This window comes from Phyllostomus hastatus, unplaced genomic scaffold (assembly GCF_019186645.2).
Source record: "Phyllostomus hastatus isolate PE091 unplaced genomic scaffold, TTU_PhHast_1.1 phas_contig_40, whole genome shotgun sequence".
NCBI classification, from domain to species: domain Eukaryota; kingdom Metazoa; phylum Chordata; class Mammalia; order Chiroptera; family Phyllostomidae; genus Phyllostomus; species Phyllostomus hastatus.
This window is the reverse complement of record NW_025333872.1, coordinates 79,717,707-79,734,660: the sequence shown is the minus strand read 5'-3', so window position 1 is coordinate 79,734,660 and position 16,954 is coordinate 79,717,707. Positions and strand designations below refer to the sequence as shown.

The window sequence follows — 16,954 nt, the reverse complement described above, 5'->3', positions numbered from 1 at the left end:
CACAAACTTCTCTTGGGTCTAACTCATCTTCTACTGCAGCCTGTGCGGACTTCACCTGCATCAAACCCAAGAATGTGAAATGCTCAAGGAATGCTTGGGAATGCTCTAGGCACAATGGCCTCTGCTAAAAATGTTCATGTTTTTGTGTGTGCGCTTTACTTTATTTCATTGAGGGGCTAAGTATCCGTTAAAAATACCAAGTGAGCCGATGACCCATGTTGATAAACTTAAAATCTTAATGTCTAAAACTTTTAAGCCAAAAGCATAGAAATAGTAGACTATTTTCCTGTTTGACTTATAATGTGAATTCAGTCTATTACTCCTTTCCCCCACTTTTACTTCAAAAACTATTTTCAGCAAGGTTAATTGGGTGGAAGGGAGCTAGAAATAAAAAAAAGAAAACAGGAAAAAAATGGAAAGTCTGAACTAGACCATTGCTTCAAGGATATGAAAAGGAACATACAGCATTTGGTACTCAAAACAGAGAGAAATGATATACCTACAAAAGCGTGTGACTGGCAGGAGAGGGGCTAGAATGGGGAGGGGCACGCAGAACATCGGTAAAGTTCTATTTCTGAAGGTGGGTGACAAGTTCATAGTTATTTTAGTTTTCATTTATTCTTTCTCACTTTTGAACTTTCCACATACTCTTTTGCATGCACCACACACCTGGCTAGCACAACCACTTCAGTGCAATTTCCAGGTACAGTTTTTAAACCACACTGCTCTACTAAGCTGCTGACTTTTGGAAAAATCACACACTCTCCCTAACATGGAAACAGTTTTGATTCTGGCTCCACCACTTCCCAGTTGTGTGCCCCTGGGCAAGGGGCTCAGCCTCTTTGCATGTTTCCTCAGAGCTAAGCAGAAGTGGACATACCTGGTCCCTAGACTTCACATATTGTGTTCAAATCGTTACCATCATTACAATTTGTTTGTTGGAAGTTTACACATGGAAAACTTCAGTCATGGCCTTCACCTTTGAGGTCAGGAGTTCTTAGGCAGGATGACAGTGCAGGCCCATCTCGTTTTACTGCACTTCACAGATGCTGTGATCTTTAACAATTGAAAGCAAGACCCTCTACCAGCAAAAAAACTATGCCTTGCTTTGTTGTGCTACTTGCTTTATTGCCTCGGTGCTGTGGAGCCGAACCTGCCAGATCCCTGGGTCTGCCTGTATCGAAGAAGGACAGGTTTCTGGTGGCAGAGCACAGATCTTCTCTTGTCTCCTGACAGCTATTTTGCCCGTGAGAACTTTATGTGTTTCTCAATGATGCAATACGGATCACATCTCAAATTACAATTATTAAAAAAATACCATGTGTATGATGCCATGGACACACTGAGATGTACCCCTAGCCCACAGTACCTCAGAATGGGTGACCTCTGGAGAAAGGTCTCTATAGAAGCAATTAGATTAAGAAGAGGTCTTTGGGGTGGACTCCAGTCTGGTATGACCGGTGTCCTTATAAAAGAGGAGGTGAGGACACAGACAGGCATGGAGGAGGACCCTGTGCAGGCGCAGGGAGGGAACACCCATCTGGAAACCTAGAGGAAACCAACCCTGGCCGCACCTCACCCTCTGCTTCCAGCCTCCAGAACTGGGAGAAAGTAAACTTGTTGTTCAAGCTGCCCAGTCCGTGGTACTTTTCTGTGGCAGCCCTGCAAACGAATACATCTGAAATGTGGGAAATACGGTTAACAAGCTAACAATTTCCTATGAAAACCTTTGCTACATGACACTGCAGATTTCTGTATTCTCAGGGAAAGCTTGGACTACAATGAGCAAGCACTGGGAAGAAGCGGACTTTCCTATTTGTGAACACCCTACAGCTGGACACTTCGCTCTTACCTTTTCTTGGTGTGTCCGTTCGGCTTTTCATCGGGAGGCAGTTCAATGATGAGCTGACAGGACTGAGCATGGTCGAAATTGTTCGGAGTCTTTGGTGAGCACTGGGTGTCCAGCATAAACACCTGTAAGGGTGCACAGAGGGACAGTTCAGGGCTCCGCCACCGCCCACCGGACTCGGAGATTAGCTGGGTGGCTGAGGCAAGTTGCTTACTCTCTCTCCTCATTTTCGCACCTATAGAAATGAGGTTCATAATGGTTTCCTACCTCGGATATTTGTCAAGAGAATTAAATGAATGATTCATGTATTATGTAGGCAGAACATTAGAACAGAAGAGCAAATATTCAATAAATGTTGGCTGCTGACACTAACAATACCACTACGTCTAGCACGTGATAATGCATTACACTCCAAACAGCAGGCACTGATGTTTAATATTAATTAAAAGTAAATAAAGAGGGGCTGGGTTTGTAAAAGAAATTCTGTAGTTGTGACATACAAAAAAATAAAATAAAAGAAGTTAATCAGGACTTTGCCCACTGTCTGGAGAGTAGGTGGGCTGCATCAGCAGTCCTGACAGGAGAAGTGACGAAGAGTAACCACTTCCCGAGTTCTGACCTGAAAGATTTCATTGTACTTGATTTAACCTACCTTCACTACTTCCCTTTGAAAATAGGAGTATTTTTAAGGAACTTTTTCTGTCCAAATTTTGTAGGTTATGGAATACCGGGTCACATGAGGAGTAAGTATAGGAGGAAGGTTTGGGACTGAGGAAGAGAGGGAGGTATCAGGGAGTGGAAGGCTCGCTGAAGGGTCTCCGCTGTTCTTCCCCATCAATGATCTGTTTCTGAACAGAGTCCACTGGCATTCCCTCATCCCCAGTGAGCGGTGGGGCGTGGCTGGAAGACCACTGCATGCTCATGGGAACGTTCTTTATCTAGCCGGGTGTCATAGCTTTTTGGAGAAGCCACCCCCTTGGAGGACCACCTTTCACTTCTCTAGAAATGATTATCATCACTCCTAGCCAGACACATTATAACTTCCGACATGTGTCCGAAGAGTGCATGGTGAACCTGCATGGGGGAAGTACATTTTCATTTTACTGATCAGCTACATTCAACTCAAATTCATTAAGACAAGTGTCAATGTTAAGCTCTGTACTCTGACTGGGAGAAGAGAAAGATAACAAGTAAGTTTGCCATCCTTACACATTCCTAGTCTAGCAGTAACAATAATATCTAAGCAAGTACTTATAAGCAGTCCAAGCAAACTGAGCTAGGTATGAAGTGGAAAGAGGACATGATTTGATCTGGAGGACACAACAAACAAGGATGGTAGGAAGGACCATAATGCTGCTGATTGGGTGCAAGTCATTTCTGGTAAAGAAGGGTACTGGCAGGAGGTACAGGCCCCTATGGGAATGAAAGACAGCCTGGCGACAGAGGACCTTCAGGAGGGACTCCCAGCAGCATGCCTTCTAGAGCCCCTGGGATCAAAAGCCCTTACCTGCTGAGCCATGGCTCGGATGCGCCAGTACTCGGCCTCCGCACTGGGGGAGGAGGAGGGGGCCGCCACCCTCACCTGGCAGCCTTCCCCACTGAAGCTCTCGCTGCCGCTGTGGAAGCAGCCCAGCAGGTCCTGCGGAGAAATGGCAGTCATTCGCTGGGTGCATCTGGGGTCGTGGTTCCTGGCTCTGTCTCGAGTCTGACAGTGTCACTGTGTCTGGGACAAAAGTACTGACCCCACTGCTGCTTTCTCTCCCTCTGCAAGGTTTCAAGTGACACCACCTGCTAGGAGGAGCAAGGCAGAGCCCAGGTGGCCAACCTGCCGGGGCACTGGGGAGCTGAGGACTGGACCCTGCTAGGAGGAGGCGCTCTCCGAACACTTTACCTTCACAGGCTTGAGCGTGGCGGAGAACGCGTCCTGCAGCGCGCAGCAGGCCAGCCTCCACATCTCTTCTGTGAACACGGGGCCCGCCGTCACGAGGACATACCTGCCAGATGAAACTAGAGGTCTGAAAGCCATACATTTTACTGCCACAAACTTAAGTCTTTACAGGCACATACACATATTTATTCCAGTTTCCTTGTAAGTCTTGCTGTCTCTCATCACTCTTGCCTCTGGGCCATCTAGTTTTTGTTGTCATATTACTACTTCCTAACCCATTTTCATGTAAAAGTGTCAACAGGTCAATGTTTAGACATAGGCTTGCATGCAAGACTGTGTATATTCCATATTCAATTCTCCATTCTAGCCCCATTGTCCACAATTCCTCTAGAAACAACAAACCAAACAATGAAACCCCTGCCATCACTTGTAATTCTTATCTCCATGTACTTATGCTATTCGCCTGCTTGCAAAGTCCCTGCTTGTCAAAGAGCTTCCCTGGGGAGATCTGATCAGGTGTCATTACTACAAAAAGCCCTGGTGACCACCCTACTCCCCTACTGTCATTTCTTGGCATTCACAGCTGCTCCTGACTATTGTGACATTTCACATGACTGTCCCTTTTATGTCCTTTAGAATAGGCTGCTCCCTGAGGTAGGGACCTTGGCATCTATCTCTCTCTGTGCTGCAGAGTACCGTGTACAATGCCCACACAATAGGTATGTGGCAACCAAACACTGAAATGAAGATGTAAGCGCACACTCATTTTTATAAAAAATAATCTGAAGAGTAGATTGTTTCCACAAAAGATAATTTAACTCCCTGGGATTTTACAATAACAACTCCAATTTCGCAGAGAGCCAAGAGCCCCCCTCTCACCGGATACAGGAGCAGCCCACTCTGGAGATGGTTTCTGTGGGCTTGGCCACACAGGCGACCAGCAGCTCGAAGAGGTCCTTCAGCATGGTGTTGATCATGCTCTCGTACCTGATGTCTGCAGGGGGAGCAAAACAGGGTGTCACTCCTCACCACGCTACATGAATGGCTGGAAATGGCGACTACAGCAAAAGGGGAAAGTCTGAGGGATTAAAAAAATACCTGAGTGATAAAATAGGTATATCCATTTTTGCCATATCAAGATGAAATATGTGGTTCACTTTATGTGTTGATGTACATTTTTCAAAGTTAATATATCATTTATCTATGTAGAATAGAACATGATTATTATGTAGCCTGAAAACTAGCTAGTAAAAAATTAAAATTCTTATAAAAAGGAGGGAAAAATAAAACATACTTCCCATACTGCTGATAGTTGAATTAAATTGGATTAAATGCTGTTGGAAAACAAACACACAAAATTTTCTCTTGTTCTACCACAGTCCAAATGTTACAGGGTGCAGCCAAGAGGGGGGACCCCAAATGGGCATTTGAAATGGGGTCCAGAACTTAAGGTGTCCAGGAGATTTTAAGATGTCTCCATCCCCCCAACCCAGGGTGTGGGTTGGGGGAAGGGACAAATGGAGCAGGGCCATTGAGATCTGTTTTGCATAGCAACAGCCTTGCAGCTACCCTCTGGCATGGTCATGTAACATATCTATAGCCTTTGGCAGGTCGCTGAGATATGTTAAATAGCTGTGATCATCTCTGAGCCAGGGGCATGGAAGTAACTTCCCCACCAAGACATGACTGGGGGCAGATCCCCCAAGCTACAGCGCCTGCGTGGGAGCTTGGAGAAGATTGGCTCCAGGACATGGGCCACACCTGCCCAGACTCAAGATGGCAGCCCAGTAAACCTGGAAGGATACGAGTTCTGGCATGTGAAGCCGAGTGTGGGAGGAGCTGGAAATGAGGCTGCAGAGGAAGATTGGCCACGGGGATTGAAAACCCAGACTTGGCGGCCATTGAGGAGAGAACCATGCGGCTTTAGCAGAATGGGGAGGACCTCAGCCATTGAGGGAGAACCATGCGCAGCCCTGAGAGAGGGAGAATCACGCGGCCTGGACAGGGTGGGGACCCCCACAGCTTTAGAAGGGGAACCACCACCTGGTTTTAGCAGAGATCCCGGCCACTCAGCCAAGGGTGCTGGGAACCCAGGGAGGTCTCCCAGTCGAGATGGAGGACTAACTAAGAACCAGAGGACTGCCTGAGCCATGGACTTCTATTTCCTTTCCTGAGATACAGTACTCTGGACTGGGCAAAGGGGGAAGGAAGGAAGGACTGTGTCTGTTTGTGGGTGTTTTAAGGGACTTTAGGATTTTTGATGAAGACATTAGGTCACTACTTGAAGTCTGTATAGCATTAAATAAACATTTCCTTTCCTTTTCACGAATTTCTGGCATTGAGAGACGTCTTTCCTAGGGCGGCGGACATAACGGACCCAGGGCCTTCTTTCAATAATAGTATATCGTCCCAGGCCCCCCTTGTGTTCTGTAACACAAACCCCTTCAGTCTGGCTTCAGTCTCCACACTCTCCCCAGGCTAAAGAAAATGAGACTTCCAAAGATCACATTCCGTTTGCCCAATTCAAGGAATACACCAGTGTTCTTTCCCTCAAAGTCCTTGTGATGCCACAGAAGCAAATTTCGGTAGAATCCTCAAGGGTCTTGGTTGTGCAAAGCAAGGGTCCAGGTGGTCAAGAATATCTACCCCCAGGGACACAGTGATCACTCACACATGGAAACATCCATGTCTCTTCTTTCTCAGTTAGGTTTCCTGAGATATGTTAAATAGCTGTGAGCCCCTTCCCTCCCCTTCCTTCCTCCAGCCCCCAAATCATTTTACTAAGCTTAGTAGAGACACCGCTTCCTCTCTTTGCTTTTTGACTTTCACTGGGGGTCCAGTTCTCATGAATTTCTCTAACCCCTCCAACAAGGGAGCCTCTCACCGCCCCCATACTTTACAGTTCTGCGTGCCTTTCCCTTTTGTTTGTAACCTCGAGCCAGCAGCAATATTCCTCCTGCTCCCAAAGTTCCAGATCTTCCCACAGCAAAGTCATGAGCTGGATGGAGCCTGTACTTCACTAATGTTGCTCCACTGGTACCAGAGTGGTCATATTGCCCTGGTGTCTGGCTTCAACACACTGTCCACTCCACACTTTCAAATCTTTTTTTCAAAGTGCTGCAGATATTAAAAGAAACTCCTAACCTGTTAATTAACTTCTTGCCCATAACGTCAGCCTTTTCTAAAAAGCTGCCTCCTCCATTTAGCCCCCACCCCCAGATGAAGCAGGACAATAGGATATACCCCTCCCTCAGCTCCAGGCCACAGGGATATTTGTTCTTTTAAAATGCATTATATAACTGAATTTGCCTTGCCTCTCCTAATGCACTGATATCCTAGACCTTATCTGGCATTTTATTGTTGGCTGCACATACATTTTAAATATCCCATTGGATCACTGTGTACAGGACACGTAGGTACCAATTTTCTTTTTGACAACCTATTATTGGAAGGCTGGCACTGACTACGTAATTCTATTTTAATAATTTCCTGGACAAAAATCATGCACTGGTGAGCATTAGGGATTTACTAAGCACTTTTAGACAATGTGGCTGCCCACTAAATAAATATTCCATGCCAACTGCACTACAGGTACCTGAGTGTATGAAGCTCTGAATGTGCTCCACCACCAGCTCACAAGACAGACCGATGGCGTGCTTGAAGTTGGCGGAGGCCACGTCCCAGTACGAATGGTCCTTATGGCTACGGCGGAGCCAGAGGGACATCACAGGAAGGAGAAGATGAACAACTGCATAGATCCCGAACCCTGGCCCTGAAAAAGAAAAGTCAGCATCAGAATTGTGACCTCGGCGACTCTCCTGAGATACCAGGGAAGCTCTTGGCTGGTCTCTTGGCAATGCCAATCTTCTCTTCTGAAGGAGCACCCCGCTCTCTGAGAAGGTGCAAGGAAAAACCACTTACCGTTGCTTGCGGAATATAGGTTTCCAACAGCAATTTTCTGATTTGTTTCTGCATTATTTTAGTTATCTAGTGCTATATGAATGCATTCATAAAAATTCAAATAGTACTAATAAAGCTTAAGTGTCTTGATCTACTACTTAGTGGCCAGATATAAACATACAGATACATGTGTGGATTTAACAAAATACCCTTAAAATATAAGTATATGTTTTTGTGTGAAACAGAAATATAGAATATAGTTTTTATTACTTTTATATAAATGGGATAATGTAAATCTTAGTCTACATGTTGATATTTTGCTCTTAACAGGGTGTGCTAGAGATTATTCCCTGTCAGAAAATTTAGAGACTCCTAATTTTTAATGCCAATACTATTCCATTGTATGTTTACACAACAGTTAACTTATCCATTCCTATGTGGTGGGCATTTAAGGGGTTTCTCTATTTTGATTTATACACAATGCCACAATGAAAACCTCTGTGACAAAGATAAATTTTTAAAATTCTTATTACAAAGCATTTAACTTTTTAACTTATGAGAGTAGCTATTATGATTTTCCTGAAAAAAAAATTCCAATATAAACTTTACAATAGATTTTAAAACAGTGTCAATTATCAAGTCTTCATTAGTTAATTTTAAATACAAAACCCTTCTTATTACTATAAACTACTGGTTTCTTTTGTGGTTCTGATTCTGTTAGTGAAAACTAAAATTTTCTGTAAAAATTCCCTTAGTTTTGGGAAAATGTAGATGAGAAAGTGTGTATACAAACCTGAATTCAGAACAAGAAATCACTTTCTAAGGGATATTCTCTTCCTGCACTGTCAGGGTGCTAGGTAATCACTAAATGTCTTTTCCCAAATCTACTCACCTGAGACCTTCATGCAGTCATGGTGTTGCTGGATTAATATTGCATGTAGATTTGAGTGGTTTATGTCGGTAGGAGACATGGTGAGCCCTACTGACAGCTCTATGGCCAAGAGTCTGTGGGGTCCAGCCAAAGAAGGAGGTTGTATTTATGGAACAGAGTAAAGCCACTGCCCATGAAGGGACTGGTACTACAGCCTTGGCCTGATTATTATGGGGCTCCAACACACTCAACTAACTGGCCACCATTATTTGTAAATGGACTGGTGGGAGACTTGTAAATAATCATAAAGCATACCTTAAACATCACTGCATCATAGTCAATAAATATTTATTTGAGCACCTACTGTGCTGTCTAGGGTACAGCAGTGAAACAGGTAGGCACTTGCAGAAATACCTTCCGGGAAAACATAGTATGTATAACACCCGCCCCAAATGACAGACATAGAAATATTCACCAGGTGTTTTGGTAACATCTCTCAACAGCTCGAAGAGTAAGTCCAAGGTTGGCGGTTGGTGCTGCCGTGGACAGTTGGACACCGCTGCTGTTAGCTGCTCCAGCAGGATGATCCAGACTTCTATGAGACCTGGAAAGCAAAAACCAGACCTCTGTGAATTTTGGTGAAACATAATACAGAATCACTGCGAGGTCAAGTGTAAAAGAGGTCTGTAAACTGCCACGTGCTCTCTGCAAGGGAGGCATCCCCCTGTAAGGCCGCCCTCAGGGCCTATAAACGGACTGGTTGTGATTTACCTGTTCTGACAAAGTCAAAGGGGAAAAAAACAACACGCAAATTTCTTCCTTAGTCCTTTTCAGGAAGAAGGTAATATGGTTTGTAAATTCTACGTGAAATGATTGTCAGATTTCTTGGGAGGTGATGATAGCAAAATAACATAATGTCCTTTTAGCTCTATCACTTTAGTCAATCCTTTAAGAATATTTATTACCTCATTATACACATAACAAAACACCATTCTCACCATTTTCATGTGTGCAGGTGGGTGCTATTCATTACATGCAGTGTTGCACAACCATCATGGCCATCCATTTTCAAAACTTTCCATCCCCTCAAACAGAATTCTCTACAACAGTGAAGCAATAATTCTCCCCTCACTTCAGCCCCTCTGGTAACCTCTAATCTACTTTGTCTCTATCTGATTTTATCCATTCTAGATATTTTATGTGAGTGGGATAATAAAATATTTGTTTTTTTTTGTATGTCTGGCTTATTTCACTTAGCATAACATGTATATCAGCATTTCATTCCTTTTTATGGCCATGTGCACACCACATTTTGTCCATTCATCTGCTGGACACCTGTGTTGGTCCCATATTTTGGCTGATGTGAATAAGAGTGCAGTGAACACTGGAGCATGTGCTGAGTCGCTCCTTCCAGTTCTCTTGGGTGTACACCTGCGAGTGCCGTTACTGGGTTACGTGGCAATTGTTCAGCTTTCTGGAGATCCACCAAATGGTTTTCCGTAAAAGCTGCATCATTTTACATTCCCATGAACGTTCCAATTTCTCCACATCCTTGCCATCACTTATTTTCTGTTTTTTTTTTAAACTATCACCATCCTAATAGGTGTGCACTAGTACTTCATCATGCTTTTTTTGGAGTGACATTTTTCTAATGATTGATGATATTGAGCATCTTTTCATGTACCTATAGGCCATCTGTATATCTTTTTATGACAAATATCTGTTCATGTTCTTTGCATACTTTAATTTTTTTTCCATTGATTTTAGAGAGAGAGAGAGAGAAGGGAGAGAGAGAAGAATCAATTTGTTGTTCCACTTATTTATGCATTCATTGTTTGATTCTGGTATGTGCCCTGACCAAGGACCCAACCCACAACCTTGGTGCATTGGGACAAGCTCTAACCAACTGAAACACCCAGCCAGGGCCTCCTCACCTATTTTTACAGTGGGCTGTTTGTCTTAGGAATTCTTTATATATTCTGGATATTAAAACTGTACCAGATATATGATTTTAAAATATGCTCTTCTGTTCTTTAGGTTGTCTTTTCACTTTCTTATAACATCCTTTGATGTATAAAAGTTTTTAATTTGAAGTCAAAGTTACTTGTTTTTTATCTTTTGTTGCTTGTGCTCATCCATTTTCTTTGCCCTTTCTAAAAAAATTTGTCCCATTTTTTCCAAGGGTCATTCACCTGGTTTCTACAAATTAATTTAAATTTACCTGCCCCCATGGTAGGTGGCAATTCTGGCACCGTCTCAGTCCTGCATACGTACAGGTCACAGGGTCCACGACTCACAGGCGGGGAGACGACGCTTACGGTGTCGACAGGTTCATCTGCCCTGAGCGGCACACCCCTCCGTGCACCCTCTCCCCTTTCTTCTGAGAGTTTCATTTTGAAAATAACATACTAACTTTTAGTGCTCTTCATTACTAGGTGAGGGGGAAAGCATGACATTCTCTTCGTAAGATCCAAATAGTTTCAATTTTGCCATTTATGTAAGTACTTACATGAGCCAACATTTTGGCACATCACTGTCTTTGGAAATATCTGAACCTACAGCTCAGAAAGCTGTGCAGACAAAGGACTCAATTTCCCTAGCTTCACACAAAAGGATGACAGTAACATAAGAAACAACCCAGTTTATTTCTAATTTTCCTGAAAAATAAAATTGTATCAGAAGACTACATTTTAAAATATTTCCATAAAAAACTACTTCCCCAATATTAAATGTCCCTATTAACAGGAGACAAAACCAAAGTCATGGACAATAAATATAATAAAACCAGGTGATAAGAAATTCTTATGAACCTTAAAAATACAGGGTGGGACAAAAGCAGACTTACAGTTGTGAGTATGTGAAACACGGAGTTTATCCGTATGTTATTATCTATGAAGGGCCATATTATTGGAACAGCCATGTGAACAACTGCAAGCCTACGGCTGCCCCACCCTATATGCAGGTGTGGACAAGCTAATTTACAGAAAATCCAGAGGACAGAGAAACAGGTTACATGCCACCATGATGGGGGGGGGGCAACCAATAAAATCCAAATGGAAAACTCTACAGGACAAAGCGCCTCCCTTCTTCAACAAATAAACTGCAAAGGAGTTAAAGAATTGGAGAGGAAAATCTACAGATTGAAAAGGATTTAAGAGACATATCACCCAAACATATAGCATGGATCTTATGTGAATCCTGATATATATAAGAAAATTGGAAAATTTAACGTAGATATTTGATGTTATTAAAGAGTTATGGTTAATTTTTAGGTGTGATAATAACATGGTCATCTGTCATCTTTAAAGAATACATACTAATATCTGATATATGGATGGCCCAAAGATATGAAAAATGCTCAGCATCACCAGCCATCAGAGAGATGCAAATTAAAACCACAGTGAGATACCACCTCACACCTGTCAGAATGACCATCATTAACGAATCAACAAACCACAAGTGCTGGCGAAGATATGCAGAAAAGGGAATCCAGTATACTGTTGGCGGGAATGCAGACTGGTGCAGCCACTGTGGAAAACAGTATGGAAATTCCTCAAAAAATTAAAAATGGAACTACCTTTTGACTCACTGATTCCACTGCTGGGAATATACCCCAAGAATCCTGAAATACCAATTCAAGAGAACTTAGGCACCCCTGTGTTCATAGCAGCACTATATATAATAGCCAAGTGCTAGAAACAGCCTAAATGCCCATCAGTAAACGAGTGGATCAAAAAACTGTGGTACATTTACACAACAAAATACCAAGCAGCAGAAAAAAAGAAGGAATGCCTACATTGTGCAAGAGCATGGATGGCACTGGAGACTATTATGCTAAGTGAAATAAGCCAGTCAGTGAAAGACAAATACCATATGATCTCACCTATAAGAGGAATCCAATGAACAAAAAAAACTAATGAGCAAAGTAAAACCAGACACATAAAATCATGGAACAGATTGACAGCGGTAAGAGGGGAGGAGGGAGGTGGAGACTGTTTGAAAGAGAAGAGATTAGTCAAAGAACGTGTGTGAAGGACCCAGGGACATGGACAGCAGTGTGGGGACCGGCTATGGGCGTAGGGGGTGGGCTGGATGGAGGGCGGTGGGGACGGAGAAGGATTGGGACAACTGGGACAACAGCATAAACAATAACAAAAAATAAAAACAAAACCAAAAAGTTAAAAAAATAAAGAACACATACTAACGTCGGTGATTTGCTTTAAAACAATGTGAGAAGGAGGAAGTGGTGGGTGAGGGCGATGGGGAGTGAGCGTGCGTGCAGATGCACATTACCTGAGGGTGGCTGCAAGTTCATACTAGTTGAAGCTGGGTGACGGGCACATGATGATTCACTGTAACACTCTGTCTAGTTTTATTTCCATAGGAAGGAAAGGCAATTTGACTTTTCTTTGGAAACCAGAGAAATGATATCTCAGAATATATCAATGGTGAGAATTAACTGTAAATACTAACTTAAAGCTTTTACTTTTATTCTTTTCTCTGACTTAGCTATGTTTCCTATATAATTATACCTTTAAAGCCCTCAGTGAATTTATGCTGTGGGAAACTTTTAAGTGTTTGGCTGAGCTATAGTCACAAGAAGATGGGCTACCTAGAAAAAATGGTCTAATGGTTTACATAAATGGGGAGGGAATGCTGTTACATACATACAAACCATTTACAACTATTTTAAAGACTGTATTATACAGATAAGCAACATTAGCTTCTGCTTATAATTGTCTGGTTAGAGATTTACAATGCTAACTAAAAATTATTCCTATCTAATCATTAGAATGAAACCTATATTAGGCAATATCCAGCCAATTTCCAACATTTTAATTATTCTCTACATTAGGTTTTCCTATAGTGCTTCCTCATAACTCGTCTGAACTAGTGAGGCTTTCTTGTTTATAATCTCCATGGAACACTGTAAATCTTTTAGCCACCCTCATAAATGAATTTGTAATGGAACAATAAAATAGGAGAGAAATGAAACACAAACACGAAAGCAAATTTAAGAGACCACACCTAAAAAGTCTTTTCCTGAGACTTGAAACAACCCATTCCCAGATATGAAACCCCTTTTAGGGTGTCATTTCTATTTCTACATCTAGGAACAAGACAGAGTCCTCTGAGAAGACAGCAAGCAGGAGCATGAGTTAACTGGCCTAAGAATTAGCCAAAGTCACTGAGTGAACTCCAATGCACAGGAAATTACATGGGAACTAATTTGAAACACATTCTTTAAAATTATTCTTTTAATGAGTCTTCAGCTTCACCAGTCACAGATAGATTCTTTCTTCAGTAATGGTTTAATTTCCCCAGTCTCTAACCAAATAGTCCTGTGGGAAGTAATTATATAATGATTGTGTTTTCTAGAAGGAATTAGAGACAATTACCAGCCAATTTAAGTACCAATGCACCAATGCAACCACATTCCAATTTGCTAAATTCAAGAGAATTCTGACTTAGAAATTATATTTATCAGAATCTGCAGACCTGCACTGGTTGTAGAAGGAGCGTTCCCTCTAAAAAGAACAGATTTGGAGGCATCGATTGTAAAATGTTTTTGGAGCAACCATGGACACTTTGGGTAGGCTTGTTCTCTTAGAACCATAAACAGTAACAACATAACTGGACCATTCATGATCTAGAAGCTATTTACTTCACGGCTTCAGCCTCTGAGAATGCATGCACAGCGAGCAACCTGGCTTCGTCCAACCCATTGACTCACCGGTGTCATCGTCGAAATCAGACAGGACCGACTCCATTCCATCCTCACTGCTCGCCGACTGCTCCTGGAGCCTGCGAGGCAAGCTGGCCAGGCGCCCGCTAAGGAATATGGGCTTCATGGGCATTTTGTAGATTTTGGCCAATAGCTGCATAGAAAATACCAGGTTTCAATTACGTGTGGGAAGAAACTACACTCTGGGTGTTAAAGAACACTAAAATTATATACTAGTAATCGAAAGGGGAGAGAAAAGCACAAACGCTGCCATTGGATTTAAAGTTGGTTGGTTGTGATTTGGCTTCACGAGGCAGCTCACAGGGGGTATCTGTCCCGGGAAGCGGATGAAACAGCGTTCAATGGCAACAGAAAGGTGGAGGGAAAAAACACAATGAATACTTTTTCAGCATCTCCATTGCCTGTGAGTTTTGTAGATTTTTATAAACCCACCAAGGGAGCTGTGACGCGTCCAGAGCTTCTGTCTGTGGGAGAAAGGTCTCCGAGGGTCACTGAGAAGAGAGACTGCAGGCCAGTCAGATGGCAGGCTCCCTTTTCCCCTTCACGTGAGCCCACGTCAAAGAAGCGGGGTGGGGGATGGGCAGTGCAGAAAGGAGGGCTCTGTGGGCGAGGCCCGAGACAAAGTATGGGGAGCAGAGCTAACAGACTGCCCTGGGCTCTTTATTCCCCTTTGTCCCCTGGAGGCCAGTCCCCTGGGATCTCTGTCACTGAAACAAACTCCCAGGATCCTTATCTTCACAAATTACAACTCAGCTTGCTGTGCCCACACTGTTCTAGAAACCAGGGAAACAGCTGTGAGCAAGACAGACAAAATTCCTGTCCTGTGGGTTTTGCAGACGATAATCCTTTATGATAAATAAAATTTCTGAGATCAATGGTACAGAAAAAATTAGACAGGTGGTACTACAGAGAGTGACGGAGGTGTGTGTGGAATGCCAGCAGGGAGCTGGTGGATGCCGAAGCCCTCGTCTCTCTGACAGGTGAAGTTTCAGGTGAGATTTGGAAGAGAAGGAGTATCATACAGACACCTGAGGAGGACAAATCACAGGCAGAGAGAACAGCAGCGACCCTGGGTGCAGTGAGCTGGGTGAGTGTCAGGGGCAGAAGGGGAGTGTGGCTGGAGCACCGTGACTGAGAGGAGAGGAGACGAGGTGGAGAGGGAGCTGCAGTCCTGTCTCGTGGGGCCCTGTGGGAGAAATCCCAGCCGTGCATCCTTTCTAAAGCCATGGGCTCAGCACTGTCATTGAGGGGTGAGAAGAGCCCGGGCATACCACCTGAGAAGACAGGAGAAAAACTAGCTGCGAGAGGGTGTCACTGAAGCCTGGAGGAGAAAGGGCTTCAAGAAAGAGTATCGTCTCATTCCACTGGTGTTTGATGTGGGTGAGGACGAAGCGTTATTGAACGGAGCATACTTAGGGTTACTGTCCATGTGGATTTCTCTACTAGCTCTTGATTGAATACATCCCTCTAACAATTCTTTGTCTCCCTTCGCTGTCTCTTCATCCATGTTTTGGTACATCAGAAAGATCTCCTGAGACTTCATGACTCCACCCTCTACAGCCTGGCACAAATGCAGCAATCGTGGTAGTTCTACTGAGAATAACTGAGAAGTTCTGGAGATCTCAGGAGCCAACTGCGTGTTCTAGTATACCGTTACTAGTTTCTCTCTCTCCTTCATGGAAGGGGTGGGGACAAAAATGTGCACTCCCCATCTAAGTCCCAGTCGCCTCAGAGACGGCAGACAGTGTTTCTTACAGGCCTCAGCCAAAGACACCTGCAGGTGTTTTGCAAGCCTGTCCTGAGGCAGGATCAGGGCCTGGGCTCCGAGTGAGCATCCCCTACCTGAGAGCAGCGCCGGAGGTAATCCAGGGCAGGGAGGCACAGGTCTGGGGACGTGGCTCCGGGTCCCGGGACGCAGTCTCCGATCTCCTTACAGTCCACTTCCCCTGGGGGCAGCGCACAGGAACAGGGACAGTGTTATCCTTGTTTGTGCCCTTACAACAGACGACCTATTCATTCACACAGTGTCAGTTCACCCGACGTCTACTAAAGCAGAGAAAAAACCCTTTCAGTCAGTTTGTCTCCCTGTGTGTGTACACACTAACACAGTCGGGATCCTCCTGTACATCTTATTTGGTTGAGATCATTTTGTTTTGTCACTTCTTTTTAGCAACCAATGAGCATTTTTTCTCTATTCTGCCACAGAATTTGTTCCTGGGCATGCTTGTTCACTTTCCTAGGCCGGCTGTTGATGGTGTGACTTTTAAAAAAAAACAAAACTGTATTGATTTGAGAGTGAGAGAGACATCGATTTGTTGTTCCACTCATTCATGTGTTTATTTGTTGCTTTTTGTTTGTGCCCTGACCGGAGATCGAACTCGCAGGCTTGGCTGGCAATTTGGACAACTCTCTAACCAAGTGAGCTACCCGGCCTGGGCCGGTGGTGTGACTTCTGAAGCTCTGATGAGGATGTTCCCGCAGGTCATCCAAGCGCTGGGCTGGAATGAAGCACCAAGACTCTCCATCTGGGAAAGGACCTCATTTGCTGCCAGTGCTCAGCACTAAATAGTGATGATAAATGAAGGCTCTGGGAAGATTCTAAACATCTGGGGTTTGGGGATGGAGACTACGTAATTGAATTGAAATTCTTTCCTTTAAAAAAAATCTATCTAGAGAGTTAACAGACCTGTAGAGGGCTTC

General features: G+C 43.7%; 1 protein-coding gene across 4 annotated transcripts in view; it reads right to left on the bottom strand.

Moving 5' to 3' along the window:
* Positions 1-16,954, bottom strand: part of ARFGEF3 (ARFGEF family member 3) — a 165,805-nt gene that overhangs the window by 17,715 nt on the left and 131,136 nt on the right. For all 4 annotated transcript variants that reach the window (XM_045842823.1, XM_045842824.1, XM_045842825.1 and 1 more), the window contains 8 exons: positions 16,097-16,200; positions 14,243-14,387; positions 8,984-9,112; positions 7,333-7,509; positions 4,617-4,731; positions 3,741-3,843; positions 3,357-3,488; positions 1,853-1,974 (listed from right to left, as the gene is read on the bottom strand). In XM_045842823.1, coding sequence (XP_045698779.1) covers positions 1,853-1,974; positions 3,357-3,488; positions 3,741-3,843; positions 4,617-4,731; positions 7,333-7,509; positions 8,984-9,112; positions 14,243-14,387; positions 16,097-16,200 — 1,027 coding nt within the window. The remainder of the gene's footprint in view (positions 1-1,852; positions 1,975-3,356; positions 3,489-3,740; positions 3,844-4,616; positions 4,732-7,332; positions 7,510-8,983; positions 9,113-14,242; positions 14,388-16,096; positions 16,201-16,954) is intronic.